The 24,000-nt window shown below is 40.7% G+C and overlaps 2 protein-coding genes across 3 annotated transcripts in view; both read left to right on the forward strand.

The window, feature by feature from the left end:
* Positions 1-8,583, forward strand: part of LOC137880728 (DDB1- and CUL4-associated factor 1-like) — a 17,430-nt gene extending 8,847 nt beyond the window's left edge. Inside the window, exons 16-30 of one of the 2 annotated variants that reach the window (XM_068722240.1) lie at positions 243-404; positions 496-651; positions 1,223-1,873; positions 1,961-2,238; positions 2,347-2,545; positions 2,746-2,828; positions 2,968-3,052; positions 3,215-3,448; positions 3,707-3,800; positions 3,987-4,091; positions 4,331-4,404; positions 5,290-5,379; positions 5,658-5,813; positions 6,440-6,545; positions 7,854-8,583. In XM_068722240.1, coding sequence (XP_068578341.1) covers positions 243-404; positions 496-651; positions 1,223-1,873; positions 1,961-2,238; positions 2,347-2,545; positions 2,746-2,828; positions 2,968-3,052; positions 3,215-3,448; positions 3,707-3,800; positions 3,987-4,091; positions 4,331-4,404; positions 5,290-5,379; positions 5,658-5,813; positions 6,440-6,545; positions 7,854-7,855 — 2,475 coding nt within the window. In that variant the 3' untranslated portion in view covers positions 7,856-8,583. Of the gene's footprint in view, positions 1-242; positions 405-495; positions 652-1,222; positions 1,874-1,960; positions 2,239-2,346; positions 2,546-2,745; positions 2,829-2,967; positions 3,053-3,214; positions 3,449-3,706; positions 3,801-3,986; positions 4,092-4,330; positions 4,405-5,289; positions 5,380-5,657; positions 5,814-6,439; positions 6,546-6,735; positions 6,967-7,853 lie in introns of those variants that run through there. The other variant, XM_068722238.1, reaches the window with a different exon arrangement.
* A 2,242-nt stretch (positions 8,584-10,825) lies between these two features.
* Positions 10,826-24,000, forward strand: part of LOC137880578 (dedicator of cytokinesis protein 3-like) — an 80,871-nt gene continuing 67,696 nt past the window's right edge. Inside the window, exon 1 of the mRNA XM_068721991.1 lies at positions 10,826-11,687. Within this exon, the coding sequence (XP_068578092.1) occupies positions 11,651-11,687 (37 nt within the window). The 5' untranslated portion in view covers positions 10,826-11,650. The remainder of the gene's footprint in view (positions 11,688-24,000) is intronic.

Consider the following 24,000-nt stretch of genomic DNA (forward strand, 5'->3'; position numbering starts at 1 on the left):
TACGGCGTCTCTACGTCACTCCTCCTCAGTCCAGATATGGTCACTTCCTGTTCACTAGTTCAAAAAACCCAAAACATTGCGACGGCCGTAATCCAAGATGGCGACGGTGGTTGCAATCTTCAACGTCACCACTAGATGTCACTAAATCTCTCACTCTGTCCCTTTTTTAAGGACAATTATCCGTCTCGTGAGTTTCTTTTCGTCGCCTTAACTCCCGTCTCCTCCCCTGTCTACACCACCAGGTGATAAATAACTGTGTGTGCGCTCCAGACCAGAGTCTGAACACCGGGGGTGCGTTTGCCGTCGTCGCCCTCTGGCCGTCGCTCCACAAGCAGCCGCCGCCCCCCCACAACAGTGTGCTGGCCCACATGTGGCAAATGGTGCAGAACAACAACGGGATAAAGGTGAGCGTCCCGCTCGTCTTCTCCTTGAATGAATTATTAAAATACAGGACGACGTTGACCCCCCGTCCCCCCGTCCCTCGTCTCCGTCCAGGTGCTTCTGTCCCTGCTGTCGGTGAAGATGCCGATCACGGACGCGGACCTGATCCGAGCTCTGGCCTGTAAGGCTCTGGTCGGACTCTCTCGCAGCTCCGCCATCAGACAGATCATCAGCAAGCTGCCGCTGTTCACCAGCAGCCACATCCAGCAGGTGAGGACGAGAGCCGAGACACTAACAACAACAACAATAACAACAATAATAATAATGATGATAATAATAATAATAATAATAATGATAATAATAATGATAATAATAATAATAATAATAATAATGATAATGATAATAATGATAATAATAATAATAATAATGATAATGATAATAGTATGGACGTTCCAGGCTGAACTATCGGTGGATTGTCGTGAAATGTAATACAGACGTTCATGTTCTCCTTGGGATAAACCGTAATGACTTTGATCCTCTGACACTTCTTCTAGTGACGTCTTCATGTCCACATTTTTCCAATATTCTTTAAAAATAAGTTTCTTAACCCTCTGAAACCCAAACTTCATCTTCTCTGTAACATAAAGTTCTGCTCCTCTATAGAACCAGAACCATCATGACTAGAAGTAGAACTAGAACATGTCTTTAGTGCAGAACAACACAGTTATGATGACGTCAATCATTAAAAAGAAAAAACTAAAATAGGAAAACTGTAGAATCCATATTTACAGACATTTTTGCCAATGTTGGTAATACGGTGTTGCTCTCTTCACCCCCTCAGCTGATGAAGGAGCCGGTGCTGCAGGACAAACGGAGCGAGCACGTCCGGTTCTGCCGGTACGCCGCCGAGCTGACGGAGCGCGTGTCCGGTAAGCCCCTCCTCATGGGCACCGACGTGTCTCTGGCTCGCCTGCAGAGGGCCAACGTGGTCGCCCAGTCGCGCATCACCTTCTCCGAGAGGGAGCTCTTCATGCTGATCCGGAACCACCTGGTGGCCAAAGGCCTCCACGACACGGCCAACACGCTGGTCAAAGAGGCCAATCTACCGGCCGGGTCCCTCTGTCCTCACTCCTCCTCCTCCTCCTGCATCACCCCTCCTCCTCCGCTCTCCTCCTCTTCCTCCTCGACGATTCCCAGGACTTGCCGGTTGGCCGTCGGGATCGCCGCTCGCGTCGCCGGCCACGCGGGATCCTCTCCCGTCTCCTCGTCCTCTCGCTCCCTCCTCGCTCCTCACCCCTCGTGCTCCTCTTCGTCTACCACCCCGCTCCTCCCCCCTCCTCCTCATCCTCATCCTCATCCGGCGTCTCACGGTCAGGCCTCGCATCCGGTCGGCCGGATCTTGTTCACACGGGAACGCCCGGCGGCTCACTGCAGCTCGGGAAAGAAGCTGCGGGCGCTGAAGCAGAAGTCTGACCACGGTGCCTTCATCCAGGTCGGACATGTTTGTTTCATTCCTCCTTTATTTGAACCTGTTCATTATTATCTTATTATTATTATTATTGTTCTTTCTGCCGATCAGACTCCAGCGATGAAGAAGCAGCCGGAGCGCCACCTGCCCTCCCCGCCGACCCTGGACAGCATCATCACGGAGTACCTGAGGGAGCAACACGCCCGCTGCCCCAACCCCGTCACCACCTGCCCCCCCTTCTCCCTGTTCACCCCGCACCGCTGCCCCGAGCCCAAGCAGAGGAGGCAGGCGTCGCCCAACTTCACCGCCCGCCTGGGGAGCCGGGTGCTGTACCCGAAGTACGGCGGCGTGGACCGAGGCTGCCTGGACCGACACCTGATCTTCAGCAGGTAGTGAACCCTCAGAGGCCTCATGTTAAAGTCCTGCTCCTCTGTGGACCAGAACCGCCGTGACTAGAAGTCTTCATCGCCTTCTCCTCCCTTTAACCCTCTGCTCAGGTTTCGTCCGATGTCGGTCTTCCACGAGGGCGACGGAGACGAGAGCGGTTTCACCTGCTGCGCCTTTTCGGCCCGCGAGCGTTTCCTGATGCTGGGGACCTGCTCGGGTCACCTCAAGTTCTACAACGTGTTCTCCGGAGAGGAGGAGGCCAACTACACCTGCCACTCGTCGGCCATCACTCACCTGGAGCCCTCCAGGGTGAGTCAGCTGTCGTCAGCCGGAGCTCCTCTTGAGCTGCTAACGAAGTATTTAAAGTGGCAATCCTGAAGTGTGTGTGTGTGTGTGTGTGTGTGTGTGTGTGTGTGTGTGTGTGTGTGTGTGTGTGTGTGTGTGTGTGTGTGTGTGTGTGTGTGTGTGTGTGTGTGTGTGTGTGTGTGTGTGTGTGTGTTATCTCTCAGGATGGGAAGCTGCTCCTCACCTCTGCTTCTTGGAGCGTCCCCTTGTCGGCCCTCTGGAGTATGGACGGTGTCTTCAGCTTAAAGTAAAACCACCACACACACACACACACACACACACACACACACACACACACACACACACACACACACACACACAGGTTTAACCCTCTGTCTCTCAGTGTGTGTGTCCATCGTTGCTGAAGCGTCCTCTTTGTGTCCCAGGAACTCGTTTGTGAACGATCACTACGTGGAGTTCAGTAAACACTCTCAGGACCGAGTCATCGGCACCGAGGACCAAGTCGCTCACGTATGTCACCCCAAGTCTTCTTTACACCATTTCTGTTAACAGAAACATAACAATAATTATAATTTAAAAAATAAGTGAAGATCCAGACGTCTAAAAACCACCAGCATTTTAAAATGCGTCTTAAAACAAAGAGGATATGACCTCGTGCCTCGTGTTCTGCAGATCTACGACATCCAGACGGGTCAGAAGACCGTGACCCTGAACGACGCCGCTCTGGCCAACAACTACAAGAGGAACTGCGCCACCTTCAACCCCACCGACGACCTGGTGCTGAACGACGGCGTGCTGTGGGACGTCCGGGCGTCGGGCGCCATCCACAAGTTCGACAAGTTCAACATGAACATCAGCGGCGTCTTCCACCCCAACGGCCTGGAGGTCATCGTCAACACGGAGGTCGTATCCTCTGATCCCGGCGGGTCTCACGATCCTCGAATACATCACGCTGGTGAACCAGAACCAGACGTGATGTTGGAGGATCTGAGCCTGAATGTTGAAATGAAACCTTCCTTTTAAAGGAATAGCTCGACAGAAATGCTAATTTGCTTATTTTCCGACGGCTTTAGTCGTCTTTTAGACCTTGAGAGTGTAACGGTTTCAGTGCTCAGGGAGGCGCAGGTTGTTTCTGTGGTTGTCAGCCTTGACGGCTGGCGTCAGTGGGACCTGAGGACCTTCCACCTCCTGCACACGGTCCCGGCTCTGGACCAGTGCAGACTGGTCTTCAACAGCAACGCCACCATCATGTATGGAGGTACGAGGACAGACGGTCACCCGCCAACAGTCAGAGCAGCACCAGGGTGTCGCTTATTACTGACGTGTTGTCGTCTGCTTCCCCTCTCTCTCTCTCACACACACACACACACACACACACACACACACACACACACACACACACACACACACACACACACACACACACACACACACACACACACAGCGATGCTGCAAGCCGATGACGAGGATGACGCCATGGACCAGCAGATGAAGAGTCCCTTCGGCTCGTCCTTCAGAACCTTCGATGCTACGGACTACAAGCCCATTGGTAGGCTGCACTTCCTGGTTACTGCAGAGTGAAATCCTATTGGTCGACTCCAGAGCTCGTCGTCGTTACAGCTCTCTGAAGTCGCATGAGTCGGCTGTACGGGGTTTTTTAAAGGAAGAAGGTGGACTTGTCGGGTCTTTTCATGTGATGAGATTGTAATGATGAAAAGGCAGCAGATGTGTTTCTCCTGTCGTTACAGACTGCAGGACGCTGACTTTTGACTTTTGTTCTATTTTCAGCCACAGTGGACGTAAAGAGGAACATCTTCGACTTGTGCACCGACACTAAAGACTGCTACCTGGCTGTCATTGAGGTTCGTCAACGTCGTTCAGATTCTAAAGATTGTTCTGATCCGTCTCTTCTTTGACAGTGAACTCAACTGTTAGTCTCCAGACTCAACGTTAACACTGTGAATTCTTCAAAAGATGTTGAGTCATGAATAGAGGAACTCCTTAACTGTCGTAGGATGATGTGTCACTGTGTCCTTCCATCACATCGCCGCTAGACTGGTTGTAAATATGTATATTCATGCATTCATGCGTCAGTATAAGCCGCTGTAATCAGAGACTGCTCTGAGGTTTAGCCTTAAACTCCTGATTCAAAGATTCAGTTTTTTCATCTCGTTTAGCGTATTTTTATGTCCCAGAACAATTTAATATCTTGTCTTTTTTTCTTCTTGTACTTCCTAAGGCCTCAACTAACGATTATGTTCATTATTGATTAATCCTGCTTTCATTGTATCGATGAATTCATTATCCGCTTGGTTTAAAAAATGTTTAAAAAAATAGTAAGAAGTCCAAAATGTTAGAGGCAGGATGAGCAGGATCTACCAAGAAGAAGCTACAACGATAGCAGAAGAAATGCATCCGGGAGATAAAGAGATTAAAGCTTGTTCTACATGTAGAGTTTCACTCACTAGAGAAGGAGGAGCCAACTGTCAATGTTTACAAATCGACCAATCCTCTTCAGTTTACGATCACATCGGCCAAAGAAAATCAGCAAATCTTCACGATTCAGAAGCTTGAGTTAGGTCATAATAAAACAGCTGCTGGTTTATTTTCTGTTGACATATGAGGAACTAGTTGAGTTTTACCAGATCTCTGTGTTCAGTGTCTTCAGTCTAGTTTTGATTTGATGGAAGAAACATTCCTGAACCTCGGATACGACAACATGTTGTCTGTTTCCTCGTTGACTGTAGAACCAGGACACGGTGAGCTTGGACACGGTGTGTCGTCTGTACGAGGTCGGAAGACACAAACTGGCAGAAGAAGGAGACGACGACGATCAGGTGAGACGGGGACAATGTTTGTTTGTTTGTTTGTCTCAGAGCAGAACGTTCAGATAACCATTCAACGCTTCATATGTCTACATATAACCTATTACCTTTAGCACATATAACTAAAGGTAATACAAATAATCATTTAAATACACAGTGTGAGTCATAGCGCCAAATGATGGCCGTAATCCCAAACAGAAACAAGTCGTATGCAGACGACATACTTGTGTTTGTCATTCTTTTCTTCTGAGACACTTATGGGTCAGACTAACACACCTGTTGTCCTCCAGGATGAAGACCAGGATGATGATGACTCCTCAGACTCAGATGAGGACGATGACGATGATGATGATGATGATATGGACACCGACCCGCTCATAGAGGAGCTGGCCAATAACAGCGACCCGGAAAACGGGGTCGGACCAAACTCTCCTACAGACGAAGAGGTGACGACCTGATGCTCATCTTCACCTGCTTAACTTCTGTTCTCTACACGAATACTGACAAGTTATCCTTAAAATCCTTTAAAATAGTATTACATATATGTGTCATATATATATAGAATAGTAGCCTTGATACTCTTGATCTTCACTGTAATCTAAAGTTCTGCTCCTCTATAGAAACGGAACCATCATGACTAGAAGTAGAACTAGAACATGTCTTTAGTGTGATATAGGTATCACAATTTAAGCTTTGTTTTGGTTTCTTTTTCTGATGGAAGTGTTCGTCACACATGATGTGTTCCAGGACCGTTGGAAAGATTAAAATCTGACGATAATGATAATTTTTACAGCTTCGGGCTGTGATTAATGGTGTAGTTTTGCCGATTGTTTAAATTCTCCTCCACTATTCTTGAGTATAAACTTTTTTTAGCAGTTGGTCTATGAGAAATTAATATATTTGAATTCACAAAAAATATTGTTCTAATGATTTTGCATCGCAAACATAAAGTTTTGCAGCTGAGCAACATTTTAGCAGCTTGTCCAGATGTTTCTTGTTGTCTCTGTTTTTTGCTCTGAAGGATCCTCGTTGAAGCTTTTGTGTTCTTCTTCTTTTAAACTCCTCCCCTCAGATTGCAGATCTTCTGGGCAGTGACAGTGACGGAGACGATGACTCTCTGGACTCAGATCAGTCGTACAGAAGTGATTATCAATCGGACTCTTTGGACTTCGAAAACTGTAAGTTAATGTTCTTTATCAGCTTCACTCGTTACATATTAGGATACTAGATGTGTGTGTGTGTGTGTGTGTGTGTGTGTGTGTGTGTGTGTGTGTGTGTGTGTGTGTGTGTGTGTGTGTGTGTGTGTGTGTGTGTGTGTGTGTGTCAGTCCTCCCACAACAATCCGATGATGAGACTTTAACCCTTCAGGACCTCAGTGATGGATGGTCGTCCTGACAACAAGAACCTCAACATGGACCGTTTTGCCCTTTTTAAACATAATTCATGAACGTTCTCTGATCACCGACGTTCACGTCAACAGAAGAAGAGTTTCTCTTTCTATTCTTTTAGAGACGTTGGACTGTGATGATGAATAAATATTTAAGATCATTCAGATGAAAACACTTTGTTTCAGGAGAATTATTTATGTTTTACCACTGACGGAAGGTTTCATGTTTTATATATATATGTATTTATATTTATATATATATATATATATATATATATATATATATATATATATATATAAATCCTTTTTTTTAATCCCCTCACTGTTGAGCTCACTGTTGCGTTCACTGACCTACTGAACATCCAGGAACAGAAACACATTCATCGTGAACGAATCACTCAGATTTAATCTAAATATTCACAAAACTTTGAGCCATAACTTTATTAAATCCACTTTGTCTCCTCACAGTTTGACTGAAGCTCTTTAAAAGCCAAATATTGTGATGAAGCCGGTGAACGTTCATCTTGCAGCATCTTAATCTACACATTCATGATCCTCACGAACAGTTCACACCAAGACTTAAATATTAAATGATTAATATGTCGTGGCCCTGGATCAAAGACAAACTTCTGTTTACAAATATTACAAACATTCACATAATAAAATAATAACTTGTGTTCTTTATATTAAGTCAAAGCTCTATTGATCTATGAGACTCTTTTACCTTCACACTTCTTCATTTCATTTATTTTACCTCTTTAAAAACATGTAAATGTGACACATTATTATTATTATTATTATTGTTATGATGCAGCTATCGTTTCATAATCAGCTACAATGTCTTCAACGCAGGATGGAGAAGTTATGTTTTATATGAGAGCAGGTTTTATATTCCTGAACAACAAACATGAAACTTTATGGCGTTTTAAACGTTCTTTTGAAGCTGCATCAAACAATCTGCAACATATTTCTGATTCATTAATTTATTTGTATTATTGTTGCTGTTCGGGTGGAAACTTAAAGGATAGTTGTGATCTTTCTTTCTCTTTAAATAACCAACAGACTCATTTATGAAACCATTTTATTTCTCACACCACAGGAGCTGCTGGTGAAACCAAACTACGGTGTTTATAATATTCTAACGCGTCACAACTGTCCCTTTTTAAAACCGGGTTTAACAAATACGACGTCGTTATCAAAAGGACTGCAGAGTTTTGGTTGTTTGGAGGTTTTTAATGCACATTATGTTTGAGAATAAAGAGTAATATTAAATATAAAAGAAATCTGTGTTTCAGGCCAACAGCAGCTTTCCACAGCCGTAGAATCATTTTTACAATCGATTGTAAATGAATCAGTTTGAATTGTAAACGGTTCAGTTCTACTTTAATAATAAAAGACTTTTGCCTCGTCTCTTCATGGTGTAATGTTCACAGTTTGTTCACAGCAGGTAACAAATCACAATTTAAGAAACTTTATTTCACGAGGTCTCGATTCTCAGTGAAGGATCTGAACTTTTCAAACAACAACAACAACAACAACGAGAGTCAGAGGAGGAGATGAGTTTCGGTGTGTTGTGATGTAAATGAGCCACTAGAGGTCAGTGTTACACTCTGGACATTAGTCTGAAACAAGTACTGCGTACAGAGTACTAACGAGTAATTTACTTTGACTACCACCTTATTTTCATGTACTCATCTTCAGATACTTAGATTATTAACTTAACTTAAGAACAGTGGTGGAATGTAATTAAGTACATTTACTCAAGTACCAACTTTGAGGTATTTGTACTTCAGTTGAGTCTTTTCATGACACTTTATACTTCTAACATTCATCTGACAGCTTTAGTTATATTTACTTTACAAATAAAGATTTTTTACACAGAAAACAAAGCTTCTAAAATATGTTTTCTTGTAATATCAGACTCAATAATTTACACGAGTAGAGCTGAAGTAATGTACAACATGTGACATCACTTTTACTATGAATACAGATAAAAGACTTTCAGGCGATGATAACGGACATGTCTTTATCCTTTAACACCAAACAAAGTGTTTTTAATCCCTTAAACATTTCACTGTATGAGTTAGTAAAGAGCCTGTTCTCTGTACATATTATCTGTGTTCAGACTGCTGACAGATAATAAACTACCTTAAAGTCTGTGTTTATGTCAACAATGTTTTTTGTATGCGTGTGTTCTGTCTGTAATGAAAAGGCAAAAAAATAGTGTGAAAAAAAGGATAAGAAAACATTTACGTTTAAAATGTTTGTTTTTAACACTATAGATGATGCTGTATTGTTTAAATTCAGCTTTTTCTATCATGAATATAAAATTTTACAAGAAAGTAACGTAAACGTATTTTTTAATCTTATATTAAAAGTCATCTTGTTTCTTTTTTCTTTATAAATGAGTGATGTCATGAATCCCACAGGTGCGTTTCCTGAACAGGTGTGACAAATTACTTTAATTAACGTCATTAATTCCACCTGTGTGGTTTAGTGCTGTGACAAATCAACATGAAGGGTTCATTAGTTTTGTTTATTAATTCAGATTGACTCTCATTCAATCAGTAAAATGTGTGTTTCTTCTTACTGTAATAAATATAAAAAGGATTTTAACGGTTGAATCTGAAGCAGCTGAGAAACATGAAGCGCTTCAGTTCACTTCTGATAAATGTGTCTCATTTATTCATCTTTTGATAACTTAATAACTTTTCTTTGCTCTCGGACTGTGAAGAGTGACGTAATGTGTCTAATCTGACCAGTTTATTTAGCTAGCTAGGTTAGTTAGCTAACGTTAGCATAAACTAGCCATAGCAATGACCCTGCTAACGTTAGCATAAGCTAGCCATAGCAATGACTGTGCTAACTGAGCTAGTGAGCTTCAGAGGTACCACGGTATGAATTAAGGGCAACATTTAGTAATTAATAATTAGTTTTAACATTTCAACGTGCTGTAGGAGAAACGTCTTTGACTCAAAGTTATTTTTATTACATTTCTTTTTCTTCATATTTAAAGCTAACAGGACTGATGTGGCTAACAAACGCTAGCTAACTGTTAGCTAACCAGCCTAGCTAAAAATTCAACTGGACCAAAAGTTGTTTTGTTTTTCAGCCAATGTTCAATTAATGTCAGTTTATTTAACAAAGAATTAAAAACTACAAACCGTTAACTTATTAACTCTTCGGCTACATTTAATCAATTATTAAACTTAAGTAGTTACTGTTAAGTACATTATACTTTAACGTTAGCCTTTTAATTAATTTTAATTTACTGGTACTTTATAACTCCACTACATCTTTGACTACTTTTTAATCTTAAGATTAATATAACAAAACATAAATAATCTAATACATTATGTTTCATTAGGCATATATATATATCTATATATATATATCTATATATATATATATATATATATATATATATATATATATATATATATATATATATATAGTCAAAAGAAATGGGACGTTCTGCATAATCAGTATTTTTTGTACTGTAAATTCTGATGTATTTGACTTACGTTTACTTTCAACAGAGTATTTAGACATGTTGATATTGTTATTATTTTCTAAATTATTCCATTAATCAGTTTGTTTATAAAATATAATAGACAAAAAATGTGTTGACCTAGAATGGCCACACGGTGGCACAATCCACACAATATGTCTCGTGCTTCTCTTCACGCATGTGTGCACACTGAGACTTTAACATAACTGTGTGTGTGTGTGTGTGTGTGTGTGTGTGTGTGTGTGTGTGTGTGTGTGTGTGTGTGTGTGTGTAACATGTTGAACATGTTTATGTGAGTCCAACATGCCTCCATGGGTGCGCGCGTTTGTGCGTAAAGCACTAATTACTGTATTTGTGCACGTGCGTCATGACACCAGTGATCACTTTTAAGGATCAGGTGGTGCAGCAGACCAACACACATTCTCTCTCTCTCTCTCTCTCTCTCTCTCTCTCTCTCTCTCTCTCTCTCTCTCTCTCTCTCTGTCCACCCCCCCCCCCCCCCCCCCCTCTCTAACTCTCTCCATCTGCAGCTTTTCATTCTCCTGATCCTCTTAAACTGATGTAGGCTTCCCTTCCCTTCTGCTGCTGCTGCTGCTGCTGGCTGCGCACGACTCTCCCGGTCGGTTCGTACACCGACACCGAGCACAGACCAATCCAATCCGAACCGGACTCTATTTATATATATTTGTTACCTCCATCATCATCATCATCATCATCATCATCATCATCATCATCCTCTCGCTCACAACAAGTTTGACAGCTGCTGCAGCGGGAGAGAAGCGCGTGCGTAGGCTGCAGGATGTGAATAAGAGAAGAAGAGCTGAGGAGGCTGAGAGATGCTGCACTGATGAGGAGGGAGGAAAGGAGGGAGGAGGCGAGGAGAAACTTAACGGAGAGACGCGGTCATTATTTCGGTTGTGTTTCCCCGTTAGGTGCTCGGAGCGTTGTGCGCCCTCGATTCCGCTCCGCAGCGTGACGGTCTGCGGTCTCTAACGGTCCGTTTAGTGGCTCCGCAGCGCCGCGGGAGCTCCTCACGGTGCTTTAGTAGAAGCTTCTATATCGGATGAGATCTCCTCCGAAGCATCAGCGCTCACACACTCTGCCGTTGGTTTTTGTGCAAGGGCTTTCAGTCGCTACCGGCAGAGATGGACACGCGCACACATTGCGCCATGCGTCACTCCAAAACCTGACGGGATATGAAACTCTATCTCATTTAAGAACACCCCGCAGAGTGATTCCATTTATTCTGCTCTCCTCCCGGCAGCGCGAAGAGCTGAAGTAAACTTTGTTGTGCTCTTCCTCTCCGCGTCCTCCTCCTCAGGGTCTCCATGAAGCCACGCGTCGTGTGATTACACTCTGTGGAGGATTTAGCTCTTTTGGACATCATGTGGACGCCCACGGAGGACGAGAAGATCGGAGTGGGTGAGTTGATCCGTGATGCGTCTGTTCATGTGAGAGAGAGAGAGTCCAGCTGATCAGATCAGGAGGTGATGTTCATGATTGTGCTGCAGTAAGTTGTTCCTCTGTGGTACTTCTAAAGAGGAGCCCGTGGGTCTCCGTGGGGAGTTCACTTCACGGTGTGTTTTCATTTACACTATTGTATATCATGAACTCCTCTGGTATTCTCTTTGAGATGTGAGATTTTACCTGAGGCCAACACGGGCCTCTCTGTGACCTCATGCCAGTATTATCTGTTGGATCACGATTTATAATGTGTGTGTAGTACTTAATATCTCTTGTGTTCTGGATTCATACAGTATACTATCATAGGTATCATTTCATTGGCTTGTTGAAATAAGGGACTGTGTAGTTGCACCAAATGTGTATATATTTATATATATACAATATGTGGATAAAGAGTGAACAGGATGCAATGATGGAAAGAACTGTGTATGTGTCGTATGTCTGTTAGTGAACAGAGTAATACATACACACACTTTATGTCGAATGACATTGATTTATTAACCAGTATTATATTTCAATATAATGAGAGTGAATGTTTTCAGATGAGAGCTGGCGGTTTAAGGTCCATTAGCCGATGATGCACCGTTCTCTCTCTCTGTCTCTCTCTCTCTCTCTGTCTCTCTCTCTCTCTCTCTGTCTCTCTCTCTCTCTCTCTCTCTCTCTCTCTCTCTCTCTCTCTCTTTAGTGCAGTGTGCTCTAGAGTTGCTCTCAGTAGCAGCTCCACCAGGTCGTCTCTAGATCTAGTTGTTGTGGTCTTGTTCATGAAGCTCAGATGAAAGTTCATATCAAACTAATCTTTGTGGTTCAGCTTAACTCAGGGTTATATCTGCTGATGTCCTCCTGATGTCAGGGACTGGTGTGACTTCATGGCTGTAGCTGAAGGCAGAGACATTTTTGTATTTTTGTGTCTATTCAGTAAAAAACTATCCTAACTTTCACAGTTCAACAAAATTAGTGTCGGAATTTCAAATAAGGTACCCCCCCATCGATTGACAGCTACCCGAGCAACACCCCCCCCCCCCCCCCCCCCCCCCATGTGCTCTGCTGACAGGAAGTCAATGTAGGGAATCATGACTCCGGCACTCTGTTAATTGGAAACAGACGTTACCTGAATGTAAATGAGGTGTGTGTGTGTGTGTGTGTGTGTGTGTGTGTGTGTGTTTTATTCTGCTGCTTGATACCTTCAGAGGACTCCAGCTGAGGCCTCTTCATTCACTCTGCTGTAGTCTTTGAAGATAAAAATCAGTTTACAAGGTTTCACAGACATGATGACGAGGACAACACCAGAGTTAGACAAGAGGCTGTATCTGTGATGTGAGTCTTTATACATCCTCACTGTGTATCTGTGAGTCTTTATACATCTTCACTGCGTATCTGTGAGTCTTTATACATCCTCACTGCGTATCTGTGAGTCTTTATACATCTTCACTGCGTATCTGTGAGTCTTTATACATCCTCACTGTGTATCTGTGAGTCTTTATACATCTTCACCGTGTACCTGTGAGTCTTTATACATCTTCATCGTGTATTTCTGAGTCTTTATACATCCTTACTGTGTATCTCTGAGTCTTTATACATCCTCACCGTGTATCTCTGAGTCTTTATACATCCTCACCGTGTATCTCTGAGTCTTTATACATCCTCACCGTGTATCTGTGAGTCTTTATACATCTTCACTGTGTATCTCTGAGTCTTTATACATCTTCACTGTGTATCTGTGAGTCTTTATACATCTTCACCGTGTATCTCTGAGTCTTTATACATCCTCACCGTGTATCTGTGAGTCTTTATACATCCTCACCGTGTATCTCTGAGTCTTTATACATCCTCACCGTGTATCTCTGAGTCTTTATACATCCTCACCGTGTATCTGTGAGTCTTTATTCATCTTCACTGTGTATCTGTGAGTCTTTATACATCTTCACCTTGTATCTCTGAGTCTTTATACATCCTCACCGTGTATCTCTGAGTCTTTATACATCTTCACCGTGTATCTCTGAGTCTTTATACATCTTCATCGTGTATTTCTGAGTCTTTATACATCCTTACTGTGTATCTCTGAGTCTTTATACATCCTCACCGTGTATCTCTGAGTCTTTATACATCCTCACCGTGTATCTCTGAGTTTTTATACATCCTCACTGTGTATCTGTGAGTCTTTATACATCCTCACTGTGCATCTCTGAGTCTTTATACATCTTCACTGTGTATCTGTGAGTCTTTATACATCTTCACCGTGTATCTCTGAGTCTTTATACATCCTCACCGTGTATCTGTGAGTCTTTATACATCCTCACTGTGTATCTCTGAGTCTTTATACATCTTCACTGTGTATCTGTGTCTTTATACATCTCCACCGTGTATCTCTGAGTCTTTATACATCCTCACTGTGTATCTCTGAGTCTTTATACATCCTCACCGTGTATCTCTGAGTCTTTATATATCTTCACTGTGTATCTCTGAGTCTTTATACATCTTCACCGTGTATCTCTGAGTCTTTATATATCTTCACTGTGTATCTCTGAGTCTTTATACATCTTCACCGTGTATCTCTGAGTCTTTATACATCCTCACCGTGTATCTCTGAGTCTTTATACATCCTTACCGTGTATCTCTGAGTCTTTATACATCCTCACTGTGTATCTGTGAGTCTTTATACATCCTCACTGTGTATCTCTCAGTCTTTATACATCCTCACCGTGTATCTCTGAGTCTTTAGTGAAGCTGTGACTCATTACTGTAAAACATCCGTCTGTAACGTCACATCACTGCGCTACTTTGTCTCCACGGTGACAGTAAATGGTCCAAGTAATGACTCAGCAGGTGCACAACAGAAACGGGGAAATCCTTAATCTATTAATAATCAAAAGAGGGATGAGGAGAGAGTCTCGTATCCCTCCTGTTTGAGTCTTTATGTTTGTGGATGTGTCTGTGCATACCAAGGCAGAGAGAGTGGTCGCTCATAGAGGCCTTCAATGGAGCGGGGGGGACTACTGCCTGGGTTAGAAAACAGCTATTCAGGAGGATGAATGCAGCTTTGTGGCTCCATAGAGGGCTGAACAGCACAGCACTCAGTTCTCACAGTCACACACACACACACACACACACACACACACACACTCTTTATGAAATGTTTTACCAGCCACAGTAGTTGTTTTTCATTTAAATGTGTTATGTAAACTGGTAAACCAATGTGCAGAAACATTCAGAACTACAGCAAACCAAACGTCTACAAAATGTAGATTCAGAACTAAAAGCAGGTTTTTTTATTTCTTTGGTTGCTTTGGTAACGACCACAGACTTTATATAAGAAGTGGATGTAGCCATGGTGACATCACCCGTTGGTTTGTGGACTGATGTTTTGAAGCCTCCAGTTTGGTGATTTCTCCATCGCCATCTTGGTTTACAGCCGTTGCCATGTTGTTTCTTTTCACAACCAGTAAACAGGAAGTGACCATATCTGGACTGAGGAGGAGTGAAACTAGAGATTGAGACCATAAACTCATGTTTACAATGTTTACTGAGGGAATAAATCAAGAGAGAAGTAGAGTCATTTTAGACTAGACTTCTATACAACCAGAGGAGTCGCCCCCTGATGAACACTAGAGAGAATGCAGCTTTAACACATGAAGAACAGGAGGTTGTCTCCTGGTGACGATGTAGTTAACATTAACTTATCTACGCTAAAGAAGCAGCAGAAAGCAAAATTTATTTTTGGCGTCTTTCACAGACTGTTGTCGCCCTTAGCGCTCTAGCTGGTAGCATCGTGGATTCTGATCAACACTTCCACACTCTGAAATCTAATTTGAGCATCTGGACTGAGACACATCTGGACTACAAATCTGAATGAGATTTCAAAACACATTTCAAACCACATCCAACTATGGGTTACGATCCAGACTTTCTTAAATCAATCTGGATATGCCAAAAAAACAAAACACATATTTGAGCTGGCAGTCTGAACAACACACACACACACACACACACACACACACACACACACACACACACACACACATGCCACCTCACATCTCTTTCACCAGTGTTCACGCTGATAAAACTGGGTCACAGTGAAGTCCTCCTCATGTCAAACACTAATACTTTTACTTTAGTCTGTTTTTCACTTTTTCTCTCCGCTGACCTGTTTTATCCTGAACCAGCGTTTAGCTCCTCTGTCACAGTTGAGTCCTTTAGCTTGAGGAGGAGGGAGCGTCTCCTCTTCATCTTGGTCTCCTCCTCTGGTGATGCAGAGACCTGCTGGACGTCTTTTAAAATCACTTTAATCACCTCTCTTATGCCGCCTCTTTCTCCGGGCTTTAACTCCGGGCTGTGTCTGTCTGTTAAATGTAAAAAACAACATTCTGCTCTTATTTGAACAAAACTTTGACAGATGATTCATTTTCATGCTTCGTTCCACCGTTTACATAATTGACCGTGATTGGTCTAATGGTACAATTGGATGACTAAATATAAACTGTAAAGTAACGTACCCCTATATAAGGGCATGCAGTGATACGTATACAAATTACATAATGACAAGATAAACAATAATTCATGACCTCGAAAGGGATTCAAATTTAGATCCATGTTATGATTCAGTTATGACTGTGTTCAGCATCTGAGTTATGTTTTCTACATGATGTTATTTTGAGTGCAGCTACACTGTTAGCATAGCCTAGCAACAATCGATCCAAACTCCATTCAGAAAACAAACATTTTAAGAGTTATTTAAAGAGGTGTGTCTTGTTAGATACAGTGAATACAGATCGGTGAAATTCACAGTGTCTCTGAATGATGTTTAGTTTCCGGATATCTGAGACTTCCACAACACGAACAAAGCAGCTATAGTGGTTATTAAAGACGTGATTGATGCTCCTCTCCGAATGACACAAATAAACACAAATTACCCCGAGTGCAGCGTAAGAAAACCTCTGCTCGGCAGCTCCATTGAAGCAAATACTATGCTCTAGATAAAGTAAAACATGGCTGACATGTGTTTTATGTTTCAGTGTTTCTGCCTAAAGCTTAAAACACTAGAAAGCGTTCTCTGAGGAATTAAAGATCCTCTCCCTGTTCTCCCTGTTCTCCCACGACTCTCCAACTGGCAAACCATTAAGAGAGAACAAATCCTTGAGGCTCAAACATCGTCAAAGTGACAGCGAATCAAGTTGATTGCTTTTGCTCGTCCTCCTCGTCTCTTCGTCTCCTCAGCACGCTGCTCGGCCTTTTAATCACATCTCAAAGTTAACAACATCACATCACACAGATTCTCTGTGTTAATTTACTCTTAGAGGTTTGTGTGTTATACAGGAATCATCTCATCTCTCTAAGTGACGAGAGAAACCAGAAATCCTTTTCTCTCAACAAGGATCCAGACTATTTATTTTTTAATTTGAAAATGAAATAGAAATACATTTTTCTATTGATCATTTCAACATCTCTGAAGTCTGTAAACCATCAACAATTAAAAATATTATCCTTTTACTTTGTTATAGTAATTTATAGTGTTTATTTTCTTCATAAATACAGGTATATATATATATATATATATATATATATATATATATATATATATATATAATCTGAAGATTTATATATATATATATATATAAATCTGAAGATTGGTTCGACAGCTTAGAGGGTCAGGAAAGCTGTGTTTCTTTCTGGATCCATTAGGATTATATAATGGGATTATTTCTGTTGTTATAAATGAAAGGGCTTTACAGTTTGTGTCTATGGTTGAAACGTCTCCACCAGGCACCAGGACTCCTCCCTGCTGGGTCACTATAAGCTGTCTTTGCAAATTGTAAAACAATCACAGTGAGGCGTTTATCTCATCTTCCCTGTGAGAATGTTTACTGACGCAGATTCGTAGCGTTAATCACACAGCTTGTGTAGAATAAGAGGAGAGAATCATCCGCTTGAAGGTAACAAGGTCAGAGTTCTGTAGACTACAATGTGTATTAAACCAGCCCATGATGAAGGGATTTAGAGAACTAAACCACCAACAGTTAGCTTTAGAGAACTAAACCACCAACAGTTAGCTTTAGAGAACTAAACCACCAACAATTAGCTTTAGAGAACTAAACCACCAACAGTTAGCTTTAGACAACTAAACCACCAACAGTTAGCTTTAGACGACTAAACCACCAACAGTTAGGTTTAGACAACAAAACCACCAACAGTTAGCTTTAGAGAACTAAACCACCAACAGTTAGCTTTAGACAACAAAACCACCAACAGTTAGCTTTAGACAACAAAACCAACAACAGTTAGCTTTAGAGAACTAAACCACCAACAGTTAGCTTTAGAGAACTAAACCACCAACAATTAGCTTTAGAGAACTAAACCACCAACAGTTAGCTTTAGACAACTAAACCACCAACATTTAGCTTTAGAGAACAAAACCACCAACAGTTAGCTTTAGACAACAAAACCACCAACAGTTAGCTTTAGAGAACTAAACCACCAACAGTTAGCTTTAGACAACAAAACCAACAACAGTTAGCTTTAGACGACTAAACCACCAACAGTTAGGTTTAGACAACAAAACCACCAACAGTTAGCTTTAGAGAACAAAACCACCAACAGTTAGCTTTAGAGAACTAAACCACCAACAGTTAGCTTTAGAGAACTAAACCACCAACAGTTAGCTTTAGACAACAAAACCAATAACAGTTAGCTTTAGAGAACTAAACCAACAACAGTTAGCTTTAGATGACTAAACCACCAACAGTTAGCTTTAGACAACAAAACCACCAACAGTTAGGTTTAGACAACAAAACCACCAACAGTTAGCTTTAGAGAACAAAACCACCAACAGTTAGCTTTAGAGAACAAAACCACCAACAGTTAGCTTTAGAGAACAAAACCACCAACAGTTAGCTTTAGACAACAAAACCAACAACAGTTAGCTTTAGAGAACTAAACCACCAACAGTTAGCTTTAGATGACTAAACCACCAACAGTTAGGTTTAGACAACAAAACCACCAACAGTTAGCTTTAGAGAACAAAACCACCAACAGTTAGCTTTAGAGAACTAAACCACCAACAGTTAGCTTTAGACAACAAAACCACCAACAGTTAGCTTTAGAGAACTAAACCACCAACAGTTAGCTTTAGATGACTAAACCACCAACAGTTAGGTTTAGACAACAAAACCACCAACAGTTAGGTTTAGACAACAAAACCACCAACAGTTAGCTTTAGAGAACAAAACCACCAACAGTTAGCTTTAGACAACAAAACCACCAACAGTTAGCTTTAGAGAACTAAACCACCAACAGTTAGCTTTAGACAACAAAACCACCAACAGTTAGCTTTAGAGAACTAAACCACCAACAGTTAGCTTTAGAGAACTAAACCACCAACAGTTAGCTTTAGACAACTAAACCACCAACAGTTAGCATTAGACAACTAAACCACCAACAGTTAGCTTTAGACAACAAAACCACCAACAGTTAGCTTTAGACAACTAAACCACCAACAGTTAGCTTTAGAGAACAAAACCAACAACAGTTAGCTGTAGATGACTAAACCACCAACAGTTTTTTTTTGATATTATAAAGAACGTCACGTTGCTCTGTCTGTTGCTTTGTCACGTGGATGCATTTCATTTGTCCGTCCACCACAAATAAGGATCTTATTTGACTTTCTATTGGCATTATTTTTGTGCTGAGTTGCATGAAAACATAAAAGTTGTGTCCATGAACACTAAACTAGATTTGTGTCGTGACACTGAGCTGCAGAGTGAGATGAACGGACTGAGAGACGCATGCTGATCTGGTGATGTTGTGTTGTGTTTTCCAGCTGAGGATTACTGTGTTAAACAGAGGGTGAAGTCATCGCCAACACACACACACACACACACACACACCCTGCGCTGTAGTAGTAAAGTGTGTGTGTGTGTGTGTGTGTGTGGGTGTAACAAAACTGAGCTGACGAGGAACCTTCTTTTGAATAAACTTCACTAGCTTGCAGTTCTTGCCAAATAGTTTCACTTTATATAATGTACTGTATACTGTAGTGTATACTGTAGTGTATACTGTTAACAATGGCTGACTGAGCTGATGTATTATTCTGTGTTTCACTGTGCAGAGCTGCATTTAGTACATTTAGATTCACTATAAAAACACATTGTACAACTAAAAACACATTGTATATCTAAAAACACATTGTACATATAAAAACACATTGTACACATGAGTCTTGGCAGTTGCCATTGGAGCCAAAATAAAACAGGGACAGCAAACTGCAAAACGTGCAGCGCAAAAAATAGATGAACTAATATTTGTTGCGTCATTATATTTGAGTATTGCTGTTAAAATCAGAACCAGAACAATGCAAATGAAGACGTTTGACTGTTTGGCCAAAAAGTTTAACTAACTCGTCACCATCTCAAACAAACTGAACGAAAACACAAAATGCATCTGTGAATTCTTGGAAGCGAAGTATCTTTGAGCCTAACGAAGGATTCTATTGTAGTTTTGATAAATACAAAAACAAACAATGTAGTTTGTTACTGTGATAAAGCTTTTATTGTTTCATGTCACATGTTATCAGCTGATCGTTTTCAGTTCACGCTGTGTTTTTATCCATCGTTCCCTCGGTTGTGTTTCTGTGACGTGAGGATGCGTTTAGGTTAATCGTAGGACGAGAGCTGTCCGTGGTGCTGAAACACACCCAGACCGACTGAGGAGAGGATTCCTTAATCCTCTTTGTTTACTCATTCCTCACCATGGAGACACTGCTGGGCTTTCAAATGTAGGCGGGACGTTCATCGTGTGTGTGTGTGTGTGTGTGTGTGTGTGTGTCGTGCATCAGACGGTAACTGAAATGAACCCTGAAGCAGCAAACCAAAGAAGAAGAAGCTCTGAGATGGATTATGTGCAGAGCAACGGGACTTACTGCCCTTCAGCGATGCACTCAACACTCTGAACCTCGGGGCAGTTTTGGGGCTTTTTTTGCTGCTGTCACATTTTACTGTCTGTGGCCTTGATGTTCACTGTGATGTAAAAGACCTGCAGAGGCTCTACGGTCTACATACATTAAACTATTCACATGTTTACAACCTCTCCTCTCCTCTCTGCTCTCTCCTCTCCTCTCCTCTTTAAATGAGAACATGTAGAATAAAATGTTGTTGATGATTATAAAGAATTTAAGCTTTGTTTTGGTTGCTTTTCTGATGGAAGTGTTCGTTGCTCATGATGTGTTCAAGGACCAATCGGAAAGAAGAAAATCTGACGATAATGACATTTTTTACAGCTGATGAACGGTGTAGTTTTGGCGATTGTTTAAAGAAAACCTGCTTTTCAATCTGGCCTGTGGGCTTTGTGCTTCAGAGGGTTTAATTAATTACTCTCTAAGACGAGCAGCACGTCGTTCACATCACTGGTCTCGTTGGTCTTGTTGATCTCGTTGGTCTTGTTGATCTTGTTGGTCTTGTTGATCTCGTTGGTCTTGTTGATCTCGTTGATCTCGTTGGTCTTGTTGATCTCGTTGATCTTGTTTGGTCTCGTTGGTCTTGTTGATCTTGTTGGTCTTGTGATCTCGTTGGTCTTGTTGATCTCGTTGGTCTTGTTGGTCTAGTTGATCTCGTTGGTCTTGTTGATCTCGTTGATCTCGTTGATCTTGTTGGTCTTGTTTGGTCTTGTTGGTCTTGTTGATCTTGTTGGTCTTGTTGATCTTGTTGGTCTTGTTGATCTCGTTGGTCTTGTTGATATCGTTGATCTTGTTGATATCGCTGATCTTGTTGCATGGTGTGTTTCACGTCACTCTTGGATTGGTTCGTTCTGCGGTTTCTTACTTCGTTGGTATATAATGTTGCTCTCTATGTCGGTGTTGTGGTAAAGCTTCCACTCAACATCTTCTCTGTTCTGACTCCGATGCTGCTGTTGACTTGATCACTTCTGTGTCCAGAAAGAAGAGAGCATGAACCCCAGTGCATTCTGGGAGAGTCTTTTTTTTTTTTTTTTTAAACTTTCTCCGGCCTAAAATGTCTTCAAAGGGTTACTGGATAACAATCTCTCTCTCTGGTCTGCTTCCTCTGTTACCCCCCCCCCCGTGGTTCTGGGTATTCTTTGGGGGGGGGGGGGGGGGGGTGTCAGAGCAGTGACTTGTCGTCTAGTTTATATCACAAAGAGAACGACGAGTCCTTTGAACCAAGATAGGAAGTTTAACAAAGTGTGAAAGAGAAAAAAAAAAAAAGTTTGAATTGTGCTTCATATGTCGGAGAAACTTTGTGTGTGTGTGTGTGTGTGTCTCTGTGTGTGCATGTGTGTGTGTGTTTCTGTGTGTGCGTGTGTGTGTGTGTCTCTGTGTGTGCGTGTGTGTGCGTGCAGCGTTCTAGAGGAAAGTTCCGTCGTTGTCATGGTTACGCTGGGTTTCCACAGACACTCTGGAAAGTCTGGTTCCACTATCGCCATAACAACAGTCTCAGCCTCCTTCTAGAGGAGACGAGGAGACGAGGACCATAAACAACACAATAACACAAACACGTCTCCACTAGTGAACACTCAACAGAGGATCAGAGTCACTTCATATTATATAGTTTATTAAACATCAGCCTCTTTGTGAAGTTATTACATTTAATAAATTAACTTTGTAGAAGGTTTGAACTGAAGTGTGAAGCTTTAGATCTCTGAATATTACATTTATTACAACTGTACAGTAATATTATAGTATATGATTTATAATCTACACCTTCTAACGTTTCTGTTACACTCATACTCTCCTCCAGAGGTCCAAACCAGACACATCAAATATAACTATTATAAACATATAACTATTATTATAAACATATCACTATTATTATAAACATATAACTATTATTACATATAACTGTTATTACAAACATATAACTGTTATTATAAACATATAACTATTATAAACATATTGTAAACATAATTATTATTACAAACATATAACTATTATTATAAACATAACTATTATTATAAACATATAATTATTATTATAAACATATAACTATTGTTATAAACATATAGCTATTATAAACATATAACTGTTATTATAAACATATAACTATTATTTTAAACATAACTATTATTACAAACAAATAACTGTTATTATAAACATATAACTATTATTATAAACATATAATTATTATTATAAACATATAACTATTGTTATAAACATATAACTATTATAAACATATAACTATTATTATTACATATAACTATTATAAAGATAACTATTATTATAAACATATAACTATTATTACATATAACTATTATTATAAACATATAACTATTATTACAAACATAGAACTATTATTATAAACATACAACTATTATTATAAACATATAACTATTATTATAAACATATAACTATTATTATAAACATATAACTATTATTATTACTACATATAACTATTATAAAGATAACTATTATTATAAACATATAACTTATTATAAACATATAACTGTTATAAGCATATAACTATTAAAAAGATAAAGAATAAATAACGCAGCACAAGTTCTTAAACACTAACGTCTCTGTCTGGAGAGAAGTTTAACCGTTTCATGTGACTCTGATTTATTTGTATGGTTTATTATTTTAATCTTGTGACTGCTGCAATCACAAAACATCTGTATTATTAGTTTTAGATTAGAGATTTAAACAACCAGAGTGTTTAAATCTACTTCAGATGTTTGATCAACACGTACATCTTTATTATTTTAATTATCATTTAAATCTGTATTCATCCAAACACAGATACAGAAACGAGGCCTTCAGACAGCAAAGCAAAAAACAATACAAATTATTTAAAAAGCTGCAGAATTAATACAAATACAAATAATATAAAAAAAGTAGTACATCTTTTATTATTTTCCGTTTCTTCCCATCTCGTATCCGTCTTTCAGTCCCCCCCTCAGAGATGTGGTCAGCTGTTCTCGACGTCTCTGAAGTCAGCCTGTCTGTCTCTGTGTTTATTGATTAATGCTCGGTTCAATAGGTCTGCTGCTGGTCCAGAGTCAGACTGAGACTGAGACTCTTCACCAATGTCCTCAAACCTTCTCTCAGCTTTATTGATTACAGCACAAATAAAGTGGACGACACCTTTGATACATTCAAAGCTTCTCTTTAGGGTTATAGTTTCTAACGGCTGGACGGTTGAACACCAACACACAAAAATATTTCATCAGATTAAAACAGGAGGGAGCACTCTCTGAGCTGTGTTTGTGTGTTTCTTTATAATTCATTTACAGAAGAAGCTCATAGATTGTGTATTTATTTATAAGAGTATGGAGT

The sequence above is a fragment of the Cebidichthys violaceus genome, unplaced genomic scaffold (genome assembly GCF_023349555.1).
Source record: "Cebidichthys violaceus isolate CVI_PGR_0920_01 unplaced genomic scaffold, fCebVio1.0.p SCAF_29, whole genome shotgun sequence".
NCBI classification, from domain to species: domain Eukaryota; kingdom Metazoa; phylum Chordata; class Actinopteri; order Perciformes; family Stichaeidae; genus Cebidichthys; species Cebidichthys violaceus.